Source organism: Pleurodeles waltl, chromosome 7 (assembly GCF_031143425.1).
Source record: "Pleurodeles waltl isolate 20211129_DDA chromosome 7, aPleWal1.hap1.20221129, whole genome shotgun sequence".
Lineage (NCBI taxonomy): Eukaryota > Metazoa > Chordata > Amphibia > Caudata > Salamandridae > Pleurodeles > Pleurodeles waltl.
Window position 1 is genome coordinate 573,149,298 of NC_090446.1, and position 16,120 is coordinate 573,165,417.

A 16,120-nucleotide genomic window follows, 5' to 3' on the forward strand; every position below is an offset into this window, starting at 1 on the left:
GTATATTTTCTTGATTTCTCTCTAGTGCTCGATTTGTATGCTCTATTCTTCTCATTCTGATCCACTGCTTTCATCTTTCTAAAAAATGTATTTGGACTTTTTTACTCAATCCCTATCTTTTTGCTAATTGTCGCCTTTTCTTTTTGTAAAATAGCTACACCTCCACTCCTTCCCTACCCTGTGTGTTCGTAATCTCATGACTTACTATATTTCCATGTGTTTGTCTTTGGCTTCACCCTACCTTGACCCCATTTCATTTGGAAGGTGTGGCTTATCTGTCTTGTCCTAAAGACGTTAAGGGAGAGTATTGTTAGGTAACCCTTAAGTACAAGCTGGAGAATCACCTGAAAGAGGGATTTGAGACTTAACAATATCATGCAGCTGGTTGCCTGCAAATGATAGTGTCAGCACTCGGTAGGAGAGATCATCTTCCAGCTATATCACTAGTCTATCTTCTAACCCTCTTTTTTTGCACACAAATCTTTTGCAAGAGTGCTAATTGCACTGACGAGTAACATCAATTGTGCTTGTTCTGTGAAAAGTGTACGAGTCCAGATAAAGATATGGTGGCCATCTTGCCCAGATGTTCATAAATAAAGAACTAGCAAATGGACAATGGAATCAATCTTCAGACAGTGGTACCTCTAGCTTCACCTGAATTGGAGCAACTAATCATCAGAACATTCCCACCAGAGGGACACGTGGGGCCCAGGGGCTTGGGGAGTATGGTATGATATAAAAAAAATCCAAAATATACTACAGCTTCCTCTAGAACCAAGTTTAGCTCACATCCATCCATTGAAGTGGGTATTCACAGTGCCATAGCAACATATTGCTAGAGTAAGGTTACTGAAATCCTAAAGACCTGCTTTAAGGGGGAATGCTAGGCTCTCTCCCTAGAACTATGGTAGGTAGCCAAGATATGCACTCGTTCATCACCTCCGCTGCTGGTGTTCATCAGCTTTGGTTGGCTGCATTTAGAGGTCTTGCATCATCTGAAGGATCCAACAAGCTGCAAAACCTTGTATTTCTGTGCCTCTTCATTTTTCTAGCATCCACAGCTAACATCCAGCATGTTAACATTCTCTGTTCTGAGGTATCCATTTGAACCTTGGGAACACTGAGTAATAAAAAGTATTATGTGGGTGGGATTTTGTTTAAATTGTGGGTTTTAGCAAAACAGTGCTACCATTCCTAATCCAAACTGACGTGGTCCTGAACCTGATTTCTTTAGAGTCCATAGTTACTTTAATTCACCAAGCATCTTCCTGCTCATGGTAACATAGATTTGCATCTCTGGACAGGTAAATGTCTGAAGCCCTGAGAGTTGGACAATTGCAAGGATGCATCTTGATCCCAGTTTAGCTTGCTGAGGTGACTGAGTTAGTAAATCTCCAGAAGCTGTAATCTGGTCTTTTACTCCACTAAGTTATTGTGACCTTTCCCATCAGGCACAGGCAAGACTCAACTCTTACCTTCAATTATGAAGATTCTATTGGCCAAGGCAGACTGGATGGAGGCCAGCGCACTAAAGTTGTTCACGGGGAAGGCATTCTCCTTGCTGGAGGCGATGGTGTGTAGCTCTTCCAGGGCCTGGGGTGACTTGAAAGCATCCCCAACCTGCCTCAGAGAGTGAAGGGGGAAATAAGAGGTACAGAGAGGGAAAAGGGGGAATGTGAGCACAGAAATTTTGGGAAAAGAAAATAATGGAAAGAATCAGGAAAAGGACCAGCGGGGGAAGGGGAAAAATAGAAGCAAGGAAAGGGATATATGCAAGAGATATATGGAGAGGGAGACAAAAACATCGTTATAGTGTGTATGTTGTACAGGTTTAAGCTTTGCTGCCATGCAGTGATAAAACAAAGTGATCCTGCATTCAGGGGGCAGTAGGTGTGGTCTGGTTAGAGTGGCATTTCCCCTTGGTTGGGTGAATTTCAAGGCACCCTTTGTTGGATTCGTTCCAAAGATCGTTTCACCTTTGACAGTTTTAGTTCTACGGACAGTTTCCCTTCAGCTGAGGGAGTTCCAACAACCTTGTACCATGTGGCTGGGTCAGTTCTAAGGGTTTCTTCCTCCTCAGTTAAATCAGTCTCAAGCCATTATTGTCCCTTCTTTAGGTCAGAACAAAAGCTAGTTTCCCATTGGTTAGGTTATTTTTGTGTGTCCGTACTCCCTTCTTCGGGCCAGTTCTGAAGGACTATTCAGAACAAAAGCAAATGTCTACTCCTCCATGGTGGGGTTCGGTCCAATGGCTTGTTAACCCTGTTTTTGAGTCAGTACAAAAGCCCCCTACCCCATTACTCATGTCAATTTCATGTGTCTTATCTCCTTTGGTTGGATCAGTTTGGAGGTTAACCCCCAATCCCGGCTCTTTTGATTGGGTCAATTTAAAAAAAAGTTTCGGATAGAATGCTTAAAGCATTCATAACCACTTACAGAGCACTGAGTAGCACTTCATTCCATAATTTGGCACACTTTTCTGTTACAGGGAGAGGTCACATACTTTAAATCAGTCTCTGACCCACTCCAAAAAGTCCAATCTAGCCCAAACACTAAGCATACTCCACTGGACTAGATCAAATGCAAATCTAGACTGTTTCAGCCTTGTTGGGCCTCATCAGTGAGGTGCCTGTGGGTCGGGTGCCTGGCTGTGCCATTAGACAATGCAATGGCATAGCCAACTACTGGACTCACATGTTCAGATGGAAATTCATGACCAAGTATGAACCACTGTTAATTACAATGGGAAACATTGCATCATAGCCACTGCACCAGGAGTTACATCTATATCCCAACAACATCTTGTTAGCAGAGTTCTTCACATAGCTGGTGCACAGAACAGCATCAAATAGCAACCCCCCCCAAAAAATTATTAGCACTGTCCCTCAGACCGCGTGGCAAAGTGTAATTCATTTCACCCTAGGTCAGGAAGCGAAGTTAAAGCATTTTACATTGCGTGTGCTCTTTCTCTCTCTCCCTATATACATATATATATATATATATATATACATATATATATATATATATACACACACATATATATACATCTACATATCCCTCTCTCTCTGGCTCACTCTCTCTCTCTCTCTCTCTCTCTCTCTATATATATATATATATATATATATATATATATATATTTATATTCTATCTATATATTATTTATATATCTATATTTGTTCACAAAAAAAAATAGGTTACAGGGACATTATAGTTAGGTTCCGATTTTACACACAAAACCATAGACATTCAGCTCTTATACTTAGAGTTATTTCAAGTAACTATAAATCATGCCCTCAGGAAACTATAACTCACACCCTCATCATGCCGTTTTCTCATCAATTTTACTGCAAATGTTACAGTGAAATTATCAATGATGTCAAAGGAGATGTCATGAGTGCAATAATATTGGGGTAATTAGCAGTGGAGGGCGAGGGCACGAGTTATAGTTACCTTAGGGCATGAGTTATAGTTACTTGCTATCTATAGCAGCTGAATGTCTATGGTTTTGTGCGAGTAAAATCTGAACCTGACTATACTGTTCCTTTAACCTTTAGTTTTTCAGTGAATTTACAAGGCTTTTTATGCTATTTCCTAACAATAATGTCCCTGTAACCTTTGTTTTTTCAGTGAATTTCTAGGTCTTTTTTAACATTAAGTAAGATTCCCAATGTAATGCACGGTTTGGGGGGGGGGGGGTTGAATGCAGAGCCTGGCATGGCACTGTGCTACTCCCACCAAAGTTTGCTGCTCCTTCACCCCCTCCTCCTTGCCATCCATTGTCCAAGTCCATGCCCCTGCTCCCTGATTACAGCCGTGTGGCCGTTGTTCTGCCTCTACCCTTCCCCCTTCCGGCCTGCCCTGCACAGTTAGTTTGCAACCCCATCCATCTACTCCCTACACTCTTTTGTCTGAGTCAATGCACCAGTCCTCTCGCTCCTGCCCTGCATGGGCCGATGTGCTGCTACTGGCCCCGCCGTCCTGCCCTTCATGGTCTGTTATCCTGTAACTGTCCTTCTTGTTGGACCGGTATGGTCAGCTTGCTGCCCTAGCCTCCTTTGCCTCTGCTCTCTGTTGCCCATGTACATACCCCTGTCCCCTTCCTATTGCTTTCCATTGTCCGTTGTGCTGCACTGCCATCCCGCTTGCACTGTGTGGTGTATTGTGCTGCCTCAACCCCTGATCCTCGCTCTGTAAAGTCAGTTTGGTGCCCCAACCCATCTCCGTCCTGCCCTCTGTAATCTGAGTCCATGTCCCTACCCCTTTCTTCCTGTCCACCGTGATCCAATGTACCATACTTGTCAACATTTTGAACTTGGTAAGAGGGAGATTTTGAAAAAAAACCTGGGGAATTGATTTTCCCCATTGAATTATATTGAAAAAGAGGAGATTTCAGCCAAGAGGCAGATAAAATAAAGCCCTTTTGGGCATAAAAACATTGGGAGTCTCCTGTCTGAATCAGGTCTGTTGGCATGTATGGTTGTACTGCCACTGCCTCTTTCTTCTGCCCTCAAAGGTCTTTTATTTTGCCCCAGCCTCTCTTGCATGCGCTGCATGGTTGGTTTGTTGCCCCTGACCCTCTTTCCCCTGTCCTCCATAGTCTGTTGTACTGCCACTGCCCCGCGACCGGACCAGCATGGTCAACTTGTTGCCTTTGCACCAGCCTCCCTTCCCTCAGTTTTATATGTCTGTGTCCCTGACCTCTGCCCCCCCATAGTATTCTAATGAACAACTAGACTGCTAACATTCTATATTTATTACTAAAGTGACGCACCCCTGACGTCATCTTGCTATAATCAAAACTGTAATACCTAAAGCATTTACTCTAGAAATTATGAAAATTGTAGGGTTGTATTCCTATAGAAATTATGGTTAGTGCTCTAAAAAACTAAAATGAGGACATACTTTCTGAGTTCTCAAACAGTGACAAAGCACTTTAAAATTATTTGCTATCGTTATTTTTTTATCCAGCTGATCACTTAATTATTTGTTACACTTAGGGGAGAGGATGTGGTGTTTCAGCCATAGCGGCAGACTTTGCAACTGGGGAACCAGGTCTGAGTTTCAGCGTCGGCTCTAAATCCTGTGATTCTGCGCAAATCACTTAATCTCCCCATGACTAAAGCCAAAATGAATGTGTCCTTGTGTAATGTAACTGATGCTCATGTAAAGCACTCCAATACCTGCGGGTCAAATCTGGGCTATGTAAAACTGCAAAATAAATAAATAATTAAGGGCCTCATTTACAAGCCCTTTGCGCCACAGCTGCATAATTTGTTTTATGCAGCAGTGGCACTAGCAGTGCACTACACTGCTCCATACTTACAGACTTACACATTGGGCCCAGCGCATCAGTTTATAAAGCCCTGCGTCACATTTTACCTGCACCAAGTATTATGTATGCAGGGTACGCAGTCCCATGGGGGAAAAAACGTAGAAGTGACGCAGTGAAATTTACAACTTTTCACTGCATCATTCTATGACTTCACTTCGTCAAACTTTTACCGCCAGCTCAGAGCAGATGTAAAATTGACGCAGGGTTTTTTCCTATGGGACTCTCCTCACATTGCTGGAGTTCCATCAGTTTAATGACCCAACTCCAGCAATGCGTCAATTTACCCCCAATACATGCGTCAGAAGTTCTGACGCACCTATGAAAACGTGCACCATGGAGATCTGTATTGTAAATACAGCACATCCATGGTGTCGTTAGGGGATGTGCAGAAGGTGCAAGAAATCTGACGCATTGATGACGATCCATCAGAATCTTCTAAATGAGGCCCTCAGTGTTTTGCACACTTCTGTCATTGGGCTATACATGGGCTACATTTGGGTGATATGTGTGCTACATTTGGGCTTCTCTAGTGGCCTTCATGGGAGATTTATATGCAGTGTAGCTCCCTAATTTCTTTATTTACTGTAGTATCCTAAGTAGAAAATGCTTTCTGTTTTCCACTTTGATTCCATCAAGAAGGCATTCATATGTGCCACACTTTTGGCATAAAGTCAGAAAGATAGCACACAAGTTGTTCAAAAGAACACTGTAAGCTGCTGATCACCAGGGGGTTAACTGGCAGTCGGCTGCTGGTGTTGAATTTGCATATTTCAGTCCACATGTCAGAATGTTTTAATGAAACAGAAGAGAAAGATGTTTGAAATCTCACTTTGGTCATAAGTAAGACTGTTAGCTCTCTAGTTGCTCTTTAGAACACTCTGGGAGGCTGCAGTAGAATCCAAGCGAATCAGCTGACATGCCGCTCCTGTTGGAAGTACATGTTTTACTGAGAATGTCACACTTAATTCTCATATGGCTGAGAATGATAGCGTGAATTTACAGAAAATATGCTCTCACTTTAGCTTCTGGAGCACCTTCCATCACATCTATGGGGAAATCATGAGAAAACAGTTTTCTCTCAAACATGATTCATGAAATCCCAGCAGAATGCTTTTTCGCAGGGTGAAATAACCTAAGAGCACACCACAATTCCTAAACTTAGTATGGTACCATCAACAAATGATTTATATTGTAACTAGAATCTCCTATCACCCTTTATATGCGCTCCCTTTTGTGACCCTCAAAACATGACATTCACAACAATGCATTTCAATAAGGTGCTATCATGCATATTGGTCCCAAGATGGCTGCAACCACGTCCTGATTGAAGTGCTGGCAGCCAATCAGATCTCATCATGAGATCTGTACTTAGGCTCTGCCTAGATATACAAATTTGTTTACTTTAAACATCTTGAAAATACACAACGGATTTACACCAAAAACAAAAGGGTGCTTTCAGGACCAAGGGCTACCTTTCTGCCAAATTTGGTGTAATTCCGTCCAGCGGTTCATGTCTAAAATCTCTACAGGAATTAACATGGGAAACATAGTTTTTTACTAGTCTTTTCTCAGCCCTGCATGACGGATCAGCCCAAAACTTTATATGCACATCAAGAACCAACATGACACTTTTTTGGGAAAATTTAATGAAGATTCGTCAAACGGCACCAAAGATATAGCCAGTCAAAAAATGCTTTTTCTTTGGAAACCTGGTCCTAACTGTAACTACCTGCTGGCGACCACCAGTAAGTAACATATATATTCACTTAAAAAACAAAGGTTACAGGGACGTTATATTTAGGCTCACATTTTAAATGTACAAAACCATATAAATTTAGCAGTTATAGTTAGAGTTACTTCAGTAACTATAACCCGTGCCCTTAGGTAACTATAGTTTGCACCCTCGCCATGCACACAGTTTTTTACTCAATAGTTTTACAGCAAATATTACATTGATATTATTAATGATTATGAAAGATGTCATGAGTGTTGCAGAATGTGGGGTAATTAGCAGTGAATGGCGAGGGCGGCAGTTATATTTACTTTAGGGCATGAGTTATAGCTCCTTGAAATAACTCTAGTACTGCTGAATTTCTATGGTTTTGTACGTTTGAAATGCGAGCCTAACTAGAACATCCCGTAACCTTTGTTTTTTAAGTGAATTTCTATGGTTGTTTTAATTCTATTTCCTAACTATAATGTCCCCGTAATCTTTGTTTTTTTTCACTGACTTTCTATGTTTTTTTAAAAGTATTTTGAATTACTAGACGTTAACTAAACCTCAGCCGCGCACGACCTTCAGTCATGTGTGGTGGAGGTTGGCTGCAGGGCCTGTCCTGTGGCCAGGTACTGCTGCCAGTCCCCTATAAGCACCCAACCCTGCACCACTTAGAATGAAAAAAATTGAAAAAGAAAATTTGACAAGTAAAAAGAGTGAGATCACCTTTCTGTATGTACCTTAAATATTTGAAGTTGAAAATAATTCAAAGCTGATAAATGATAACTGACACACCTAGACTGGACTCTCAACCTTCTATGTGAGGGTCTGAGAACTTAACCACTAGACCAGAGGTGACTCCTTACTGTGCAATGTCCAGACACCTCTATGATATTCAATCTAAAGATGGTGAATGAGAAAAAGACATAAATGTTGTATTACTAAGAATGTTTAACATTCAAACACAATAAATACACAATAACTGCCATGAGATACCAGGATTTGAACCTTCAACCCACTGAATGACAGTCCAAGAGCTTTACCAATAGGCCAGAGGTGACTGGTTTCTACTGTGCCTCAAAACATAACTATATCATTCGTACCAAATAATATGCTGGTCTGATGCTTTAAAGCCATTGTATGGAGAGACTATTGCATAACAATGGCAGGACTATGGGGGATGCCTCAAGGCCCCTGCGGTCCTAGCTGGCTCCCTGCCTCCTGCGGGAGCAAGCATTGCTCCTGAACGCAGGGAGGTGCTCCAAACGCAGCTCCCTGCATGCAGGAGCAATGTTTTCATCTCTTTCCCTGCCCACATGGCAGCGAGCAAGGAAAGCGACGAAAACTTTGCTTCCAGCAAGAGGGAGCAGTTTTAACGTTCCCACTTGCAGGAGTGGAGTTATGTTTGCTTTTGCTTGGCGGAAGCTGTCAGCTCTGTGGTGGGCACCTCAGGAGGCTGCAGGGGCCGACCCTGGGGGGGGAGATAGAGGTCCATATATGCCTCCAGGAGATGGGCCGCATGGACGCCCTCCTTCTTTTTGTATTCCTATTCAGCCCTGGGGTGGTGGTCCCTGGGGCCAGAGGGTGGGGTCCCTGCAGCCATCTATCAAATCTTTTACATTTGGCCCCAGGAAGGTGGTCATCCCAGCGGCCTAGGGGGTCAGCACAGGCCCCGCATATTACAAAATTAAAGTCCTAGGGAGGGGGTGGTCCCCGAGGACTGGGTGGGTCCGTGGAGCCCCCCATTCATTTTTTTCTTTGTTGCTCTGGGGAGGTGGTGGTCCCCATGGTACAGGGGTCTGCATGCGTCCGCACACTTTACTAATTTAACCCAAGGGGGGTGGTGGTCCCAAGGGCCTGGGGGGGTCCACTGGGGCCTCCTATTAACATTCTGTATTCTTGCCCCAGGGAGATGGTGGTCCCCTAGGCTCGGGGTGGTCCGTAGGGCTCCCCTGATACTATAGTATTAAGCCCCAGGGAGGTGGCTTTAATAAGCCCTAGGAGGAAAGCCCATGAATGCCCCCACCTTTATATTTTGGGAATGCCCCCTGGGCCTGCCTCACCAGGGGGTAATAATAAAAGCAAGCCCCAGGAGACAACACTAGCTTTTTTAAAAACAATTCAAGGTTAAAATGTGCGAATATTCATGACAATTTTTCATGAAGTTTCAAAACAATTATTGCAGGGTCCCAGTGGAACCCCTGGATCAAGGCTAGGGGAATAGGGGAACCGTACCCTGCCCCTTCTCTTGTTTCTTCTCTTTTTTTGGGGACTCGGCTGAAGCAATGTTACAAAATGGCTGCGAAAACCTGGTTAAGTGTTGACAGCCAATCAAATCTCTGCACGAGATCGGGACTATACGCAAAGTATTCACGCTGCTAGATATGCAAATTTGGAATTCGTTTAATATCTCAAAAACTACTGATCCGATTTACAACAAAAAAGTGTTATCTGTGGACCAAAAGCTATCTTTCTGTGAAATTTGGTGTCATTCTGTACAGCGGTTTAAGCTGAGGCTGCAGGGAATTAATACTGGAAACACCCCCTTTCTCGGCCCCAGTTTGACGGATCACCCTGAAACTTTCCATGCACAACAAAACCCTAGAAGCCACTTTTTTTGTAACATTTTGTGGAGATTCATCAAACAGTGCCAAAGATATAGGCAAGTTAAAAAATGTTTTCTTTATTGAAACTGGGTCCTAACTATAACTACCTGTTGGTGACCGACAGTAGGTTATATATATATATATATATATATATATATATATATATATATATATATACACACACACTAGAATTTGTGTCCCCACCATGCCAAGTGTTGTCATTAATGATGTCATTTGAGATGCTATCACTGATGTCATCAATGATGTATATTTTCACTGAAAAAAGGCAACGGTTAAAGTGACGTTATTCGCCAGTTATCTCAAGTAACTACCAAAGATGTACAAAGCCCTTTTGCATTTCTTAATGGTCTAAATTGGTATTTCGGGCCATCAAGAAATGCAAAATGGCCTTTTCTTACCTACAAAGGCCTTTAAGAAATCGCAAACTGTGAGTTCTACCCTGCAGAAATCGCAAATTCTGATTCCCAGAATAGGAAATCGCAAACAGGGATTCCTTATTTTCGATTCCTATTCTGATGTACATAGAATTTCCTAAATGCGACTTGGGCACTTAGGGCATACAATTACCACTGAATTGAAGACAGTAGTAACCAGCTGCAATTTAAAAAAAAAAAACAGCCCAAGGTGCTTTTTTATAAATTGCAATAGAACACACACATACCCCTTCGGCATTTGTGTGCTCTACAGGTGCACCATATTTTTGGGGTGCACCAAGGGGGGCTTTTTGTCCTTTGCCATCCCTGCTTTTACATTTCTTAAATAGCGATTTCTTGATAATTCAGGAAATGCAAACCGGTCCATTGACTAAAATGCAATGGATTTCTTAATACGATTTCCTAATAGCAATTCCCAGTTTGTAGGAGTCACTATCAGGAAACTGATATCTCTGTACATAGCATTTTGTATTTCTTAAATAGCGATTTCTATGAAGTCGCTATTTAAGAAATGCAAAATTGCATTTTTGTACATCCGGCCCTATAACTAGTGCCCTAAAGTAACTATAACTTGCACGCTCACCATGCACAGTTGTTACCAATTATGTCCTTTCAGATGTCAATAGCGACGTCATCAATACAGTAATTAAACATGTCATGAGTGATGTAAAATGTGATGGTAGAAGCAGTGCATATCATGGGCACAAGTTATAGTTACATTAGGGCACAAGTTGTAGTTCCTTGAGAAAACTATAACCTATGTATAATTTTTATGTTTTTCTTAATTTAAACAGTATGTTTCAACTGACATTTTTGCCTAACTATAACTTCCCTTTAAGCTTTGCTTTTTTCAATTAATTTCTAAGCTTTGTTATTATAAATTAAGATATTATTATAATTTCTAAATATAATGTCACTTTAACCATTGTTTTTTTACGGAACTTCTTCTGTTTTTTAATGTAAAGTAAGATGTTCATTGCAGTACCTATTCAAGGGTTTAGCGTAAATGCCCCTTTTTTATTTTTATTTGGGTCCCGTGCATCCACGGATCTACCGTGAAGCCCCAGGAGTGTTGCGCTGGAAGTCACAGTGGATTGACAGATCCACGGAACCCCCAAAAAATGTTATGAAACATTTAACTGCATTTAGGGTACTTATGGGTCTTTCCCACAAGCCCCAAGGTGTGCTTACCCTTTGATAAAGTCAGTAGGACTGCCTTACTTAAAATGACACCTTATATTGTTACATCACATTGTCAGCTGTGTGCATCTGTTGGGGTTGTTCATAAGGGGTCAGGGTGCCCCTACCCTGCCCCTTATATCTGATTTAGTTTTAGTTTTTTTTAAAGTCCCTGAGTTCTAAGATAGGGGGTGCAAATTTTCATTTAGGTTGCGGCCAGCCTATCATAGTGCATGGTTGAGCATGCTGGTCAGCTGATCCATGGTGGAGTGAAAGATCTAAAATTTGTGACCCTTACTTGGTCTAGAGCTACTGAATGGATTTACACCAAATCACAAAAAGCACATCTTCTAGACCAAGATCTAGCTTCTGCCAAATTTGGTGTAAATCCATTCAGCTGATTGGGCTGTAGCTGGTCTAAATTCCCCAAGGAAAAATGAACAGAGAAAGTGCATTTAGGAACGTATCCTTTTTCTCAGCTCCCACCTGACAGATTACCCCTAAACCTTCCCGGAAGGAGCTTAGTTAGAAGAGGCTTTTCTTATTCGAGTTTCGTCAAAGTTCATCAAACAATGCCAAAGTTATAAGCAAACCAATAAATGATTTTCCTATTGAAACACAATACTAACTATAACTACCCAGTGGTAACTTTCGGAACTATAATAATATCTTACTTTATATTTAAAAAAAACCTTAGAAGTTCACTGAAAAAAAACGAGATGTAAGGAATGTTATAGTTAAGTGAAAATGTCAATTAAAACACACAGGTTTAAATTAACTAAACCCCCTGAAATTCACCATTTATATGTATCTGAAGTAACTATAGCAACTTGTGTCCTAGGTAAATATAACTCCCGCCCTTAATGTAATTTCAGATGTTGCAGGGATGTTATCAATGATGTCAAAGAAGATATCATGGGTGATGTAATATGAGAGTTAATTAGCAGTGAATGTTGATGGTGCAAATTCTAGCTACTTTGCAGCACTTTGGTCTTTGAACGTGAGCGCTGGGGGGGGGTTTGAGGCAGGCCTTGCCTAGAACCAGGGCCTTCTCCCAACAATCCATGGGTGCGCACATCTGACTATGTGATGTAACAACTTAAAAGTTGTCATTTAATGTAACGTGGTCCTATTGACTTTATCAGAGGGCCAGAACACCAAAATGTAAAAAGTAGGCCTGCTGGCTTTATCAAGGGGCAAGCACATTGAAATACATAAAGCAGACTAATGTTTTTTGTCAAAAATCAACATAATCTATAATTAAATGTGTAATTTATAAATTTACACATTGAAATGTTTAATGAAAGTGAATGTCATAAAATATTTTGAATGGAGCCTTACTAAAAAAAACTAATCGTCTTTTTTTAAACATTTGTCAGGCCACCAAATGCAGCCCTAAAATACACCCCAAGGGATCCCTGCATTCCTGCTGCAGAGCATACATTTCCAGCTTAGAATGCTTTACAAAATATGGTAAACTCTCCTGGAGCCGTGGATTCAATGACCGGGGAGACTTCATGTGTTTTTTTGCTGCTGCACTCCCTGCAGCCTCCCACAACATTGAAAATATGGTTGGGGCACCACCAGGAAAAGAAATGTAAAAAGCCCAAAGACATTATGAGGCGCAGACCAGTGAATAGTAAATGAGCGGCTCAAAACACTCATTTACTAATATTTTTCTTTTTTTTTTTGGTGCCCCACTGCGCACCTGGGGCACCCAAAACACATCCAAATGTTGGGCGCCATGGGTGGAATCCTAAAGGCCTAGTGGCCCCTACCTGCTCCCCAGCCAGTACCTATTGTGGTGCTGGTGGGTATGGTCCATTAGGCTTTTGCTGTGGGTGCCGACCCCTTAGTTTTGAAAGTTGGGATCATGGGGAAGCCCCACGCCCAACATTGTTGACTCCTCAGCCAGCACTCATTGTGGTGCCATGGGATCTGGCTCTTTCACTTTGCGCTCACCAGGTGGGAGCAACATTTTTCTCTGCTCTCGTCTAGGTGGGAGTAAAGTTGTAGTTGTCTTCCCTGCTCACGAAAGGAGGGGAGGGGACAGTAAATTAAATTTACATTTCCTTAATGTACTCTTGTGGGCAAGAAACACAGCAGTGTCCTGGAGAGTGGGATCCCTGGAAAACTGCTTCATGTGGGTCACAGGGGTCCCTGGGCCTTGTCTAAGGCTCGGGACGGGGGACCGCATGTCCCTGGCCCAAAAAAACCACCATCCTCCCTATTAATAATTATACCAACCAGAGTAGGTAGGGTCCCAAAGGCCTCAGGAGGTTTAGGGAGGAAGGCATTTTTGTAATTGGTGCTGTGGATCCATGGTACCACTCAAATTAAAAATGATTTGTTTGGCCCCAATGAGGTTCCTCTGGGAACCTCTTACCAGGTGTGGGGGGCGGGGTATCTCTACCATGCAAATGTACATGTTTTTTGATACTTTGACTATGAAAGTCCCCCAGTCGTACAATGGCTGCCGCCTCATCTTTGTTGATGTGGTGGAGCCAATCAGATCTTATCTTAAGATCTGTGGTATCTGTGGATCCTTTGTGGTGTGAAATATACATTAAGTTTAAGCCTTAATGTCTCAAAAACTACTGGACCAAGATCTAGCTTTCTGCCAAATTTTTGGCAATTCCATTCAGCTGTTTTGGCTATAGCTGTCTAATTTTCCAATGGATTTTTTTCTTGGGAAACTCATGTTGGTCTCTTAGCACCCCCTCTACCTCCCACCCCTTTTTTTTCTCGACATTGTTTGACTGATCAACCCAAAACTTTTAAAGGAAGTAGCCAAGGTGGATGAATTATTTTCCCAAAAGTTTTGTGAAGGTTTGTCGAATGGCACCAAAATTATTTTAAAAAATGCTTTTCTAATAGAAACGTTATCCAAACTATAGATAGATAGATAGATAGATAGATAGATAGATAGATAGATAGATAGATAGATAGATAGATAGATAAAATGCTTTACTTGATGTCATGGCATCATGGTTAGGTTTTGGAATGATAATGTTCAAAACAAAATACACTGACATATGCCAGGTATAGTTTAGTGAACTATATAATTTGTGCCCCATCATACACAGCATATGACCTCACATATAACATCACTCATGACATATTGAATGACATCACTGATTACATCACCTATGACATCGCAGTTATAGCCTACGGACAGACCCTGCATCTAATCCACATCAGAACTTGCCTTTGCTGCAGCAAGGACCTTCCCTCAACCCTCTGCATGCATCAAACTTCCACTGCACACAATCTTAAGCCATATATAGAACAAGTTTGACAGAGTGCTTAGGCTGTGGCCAGGGCCTGAACCCACCCTGCACATTTAGCCAACCTCAACTATGCACAGTCTGCATGGCCTGCTTTCACACCAGACCCTGCATTCAATTTACAGTAGGGGCTGGGCAGCAGGTGTGCTCTATAGCCAGACCTTGCGCCGAACCCTCTGCAAGTGGCCAACACTCGCTGTGCACGGCCTCCAAACATGAACAGCAGGGAGCTGGTCACAGGGCCTCTCCTGTTGCTAGACCCTGCTTAATGATGTTCATTGATGCTTAGCTGCCATCTTCACAAATGACCTACCCTCACTGTACCCTTTCTTTGGGTGAATACAAGTTAAAAGACAGAGTTATCCATTACAAAACTGCACTCCTGAAATGCCCAATTTCTTTTGTAGCTTTCAAAAGCTTACAGACAAGCTTATAAGAGAACAACCATTGATTTAGGTTATGGTTTTACTCCTTGTTGTCAAAACCTATAGCACATTCTCAGAATCACTGGTTGATCCAATAAGTAATGTTAACAAAGTTATTACGCATTGCATGATGGGGGTGCAAGTTATAATTAGTTCACTAAACTGTAACATGTATTTTAGTGGTTTTTTATGTTAGCTTGAATCTCCTTTCGCCTCCTAGCTAAAATGTCCCGTTAACTGTTGTTTTTTTCAGTGATATATATACATGTAACGTTTGAGGGCTTTTATTTTACAGAATGCAGAGGTGTAAAAATATATATGCCCTGACTCCTGATACAGTTGCCATGATACACTGGCCTCTCTTCATCTCATCACGGGCAGAGTTTCCAGTCCTGAAGCTATCCTCTACAACTTATTGATATCAGGTTTGGTAGTTTAATTAGTTCAGTAGGATCAAACCAAAACAACATGGCCCAGAATGCATTAGGTTGACACACACAAGCCCAGGACTGAAAACTGCGACATACATCTGTAGCAAGTGAAGAGCTGCTTGTGCTTCGGTTCAGACAAGGTATTGCTAGATTTTCTGGCTGGAATGTCCCTGTGGGCAAGACTGGTGTGTATGTAGTGTTCCTTCTCTGTGAGCAAAGACATAATTGAGTTCAATGCTTCCCAGAGGAATCTATTGTGGATGTCATTAATTTAAGCATTCTATTCATCACTTTTTGTTTTTCTCAGAGGAGTTACATCCACCTGAACTGCTTCTATTTTCAGTGCTTCTTTGTTCTTTCTGTCCTTTATAGGGCCCTTGCGCTCACCCCAATGGCGTAGCGGATGATCTGCTTATGGTCTGCAGCTGCAGTGGCTTGCATGAAATTGGTGGCTTTGTCATTGGAAGCCCCGTCCGTGATAGTGATCAGAAGTCGCTTGGTGTTTCTTCGGGCACCCTTCTCCTCAGTGAAGAGGTTATCCCTAGAGCCAGGACACAGAGAAACAGTGAGTAACAAAACCATATTCTTAGTATCGCTTCCAAAGACAGTCTAAAAGTTGAGAAGATCTGCTTGTGGGTAGTTTGCACAGCAAGTTAGTGTTTGATGTGGCGAGGAAAAGCCTAAATAG

The 16,120-nt window shown here is 42.0% G+C and overlaps 1 protein-coding gene across 3 annotated transcripts in view; it reads right to left on the reverse strand.

Annotated features, from left to right (window-relative positions):
• Positions 1-16,120, reverse strand: part of LOC138304374 (integrin alpha-M-like) — a 242,314-nt gene that overhangs the window by 87,182 nt on the left and 139,012 nt on the right. For all 3 annotated transcript variants that reach the window (XM_069244358.1, XM_069244360.1, XM_069244359.1), the window contains 2 exons: positions 15,820-15,973; positions 1,476-1,620 (listed from right to left, as the gene is read on the reverse strand). In XM_069244358.1, coding sequence (XP_069100459.1) covers positions 1,476-1,620; positions 15,820-15,973 — 299 coding nt within the window. The remainder of the gene's footprint in view (positions 1-1,475; positions 1,621-15,819; positions 15,974-16,120) is intronic.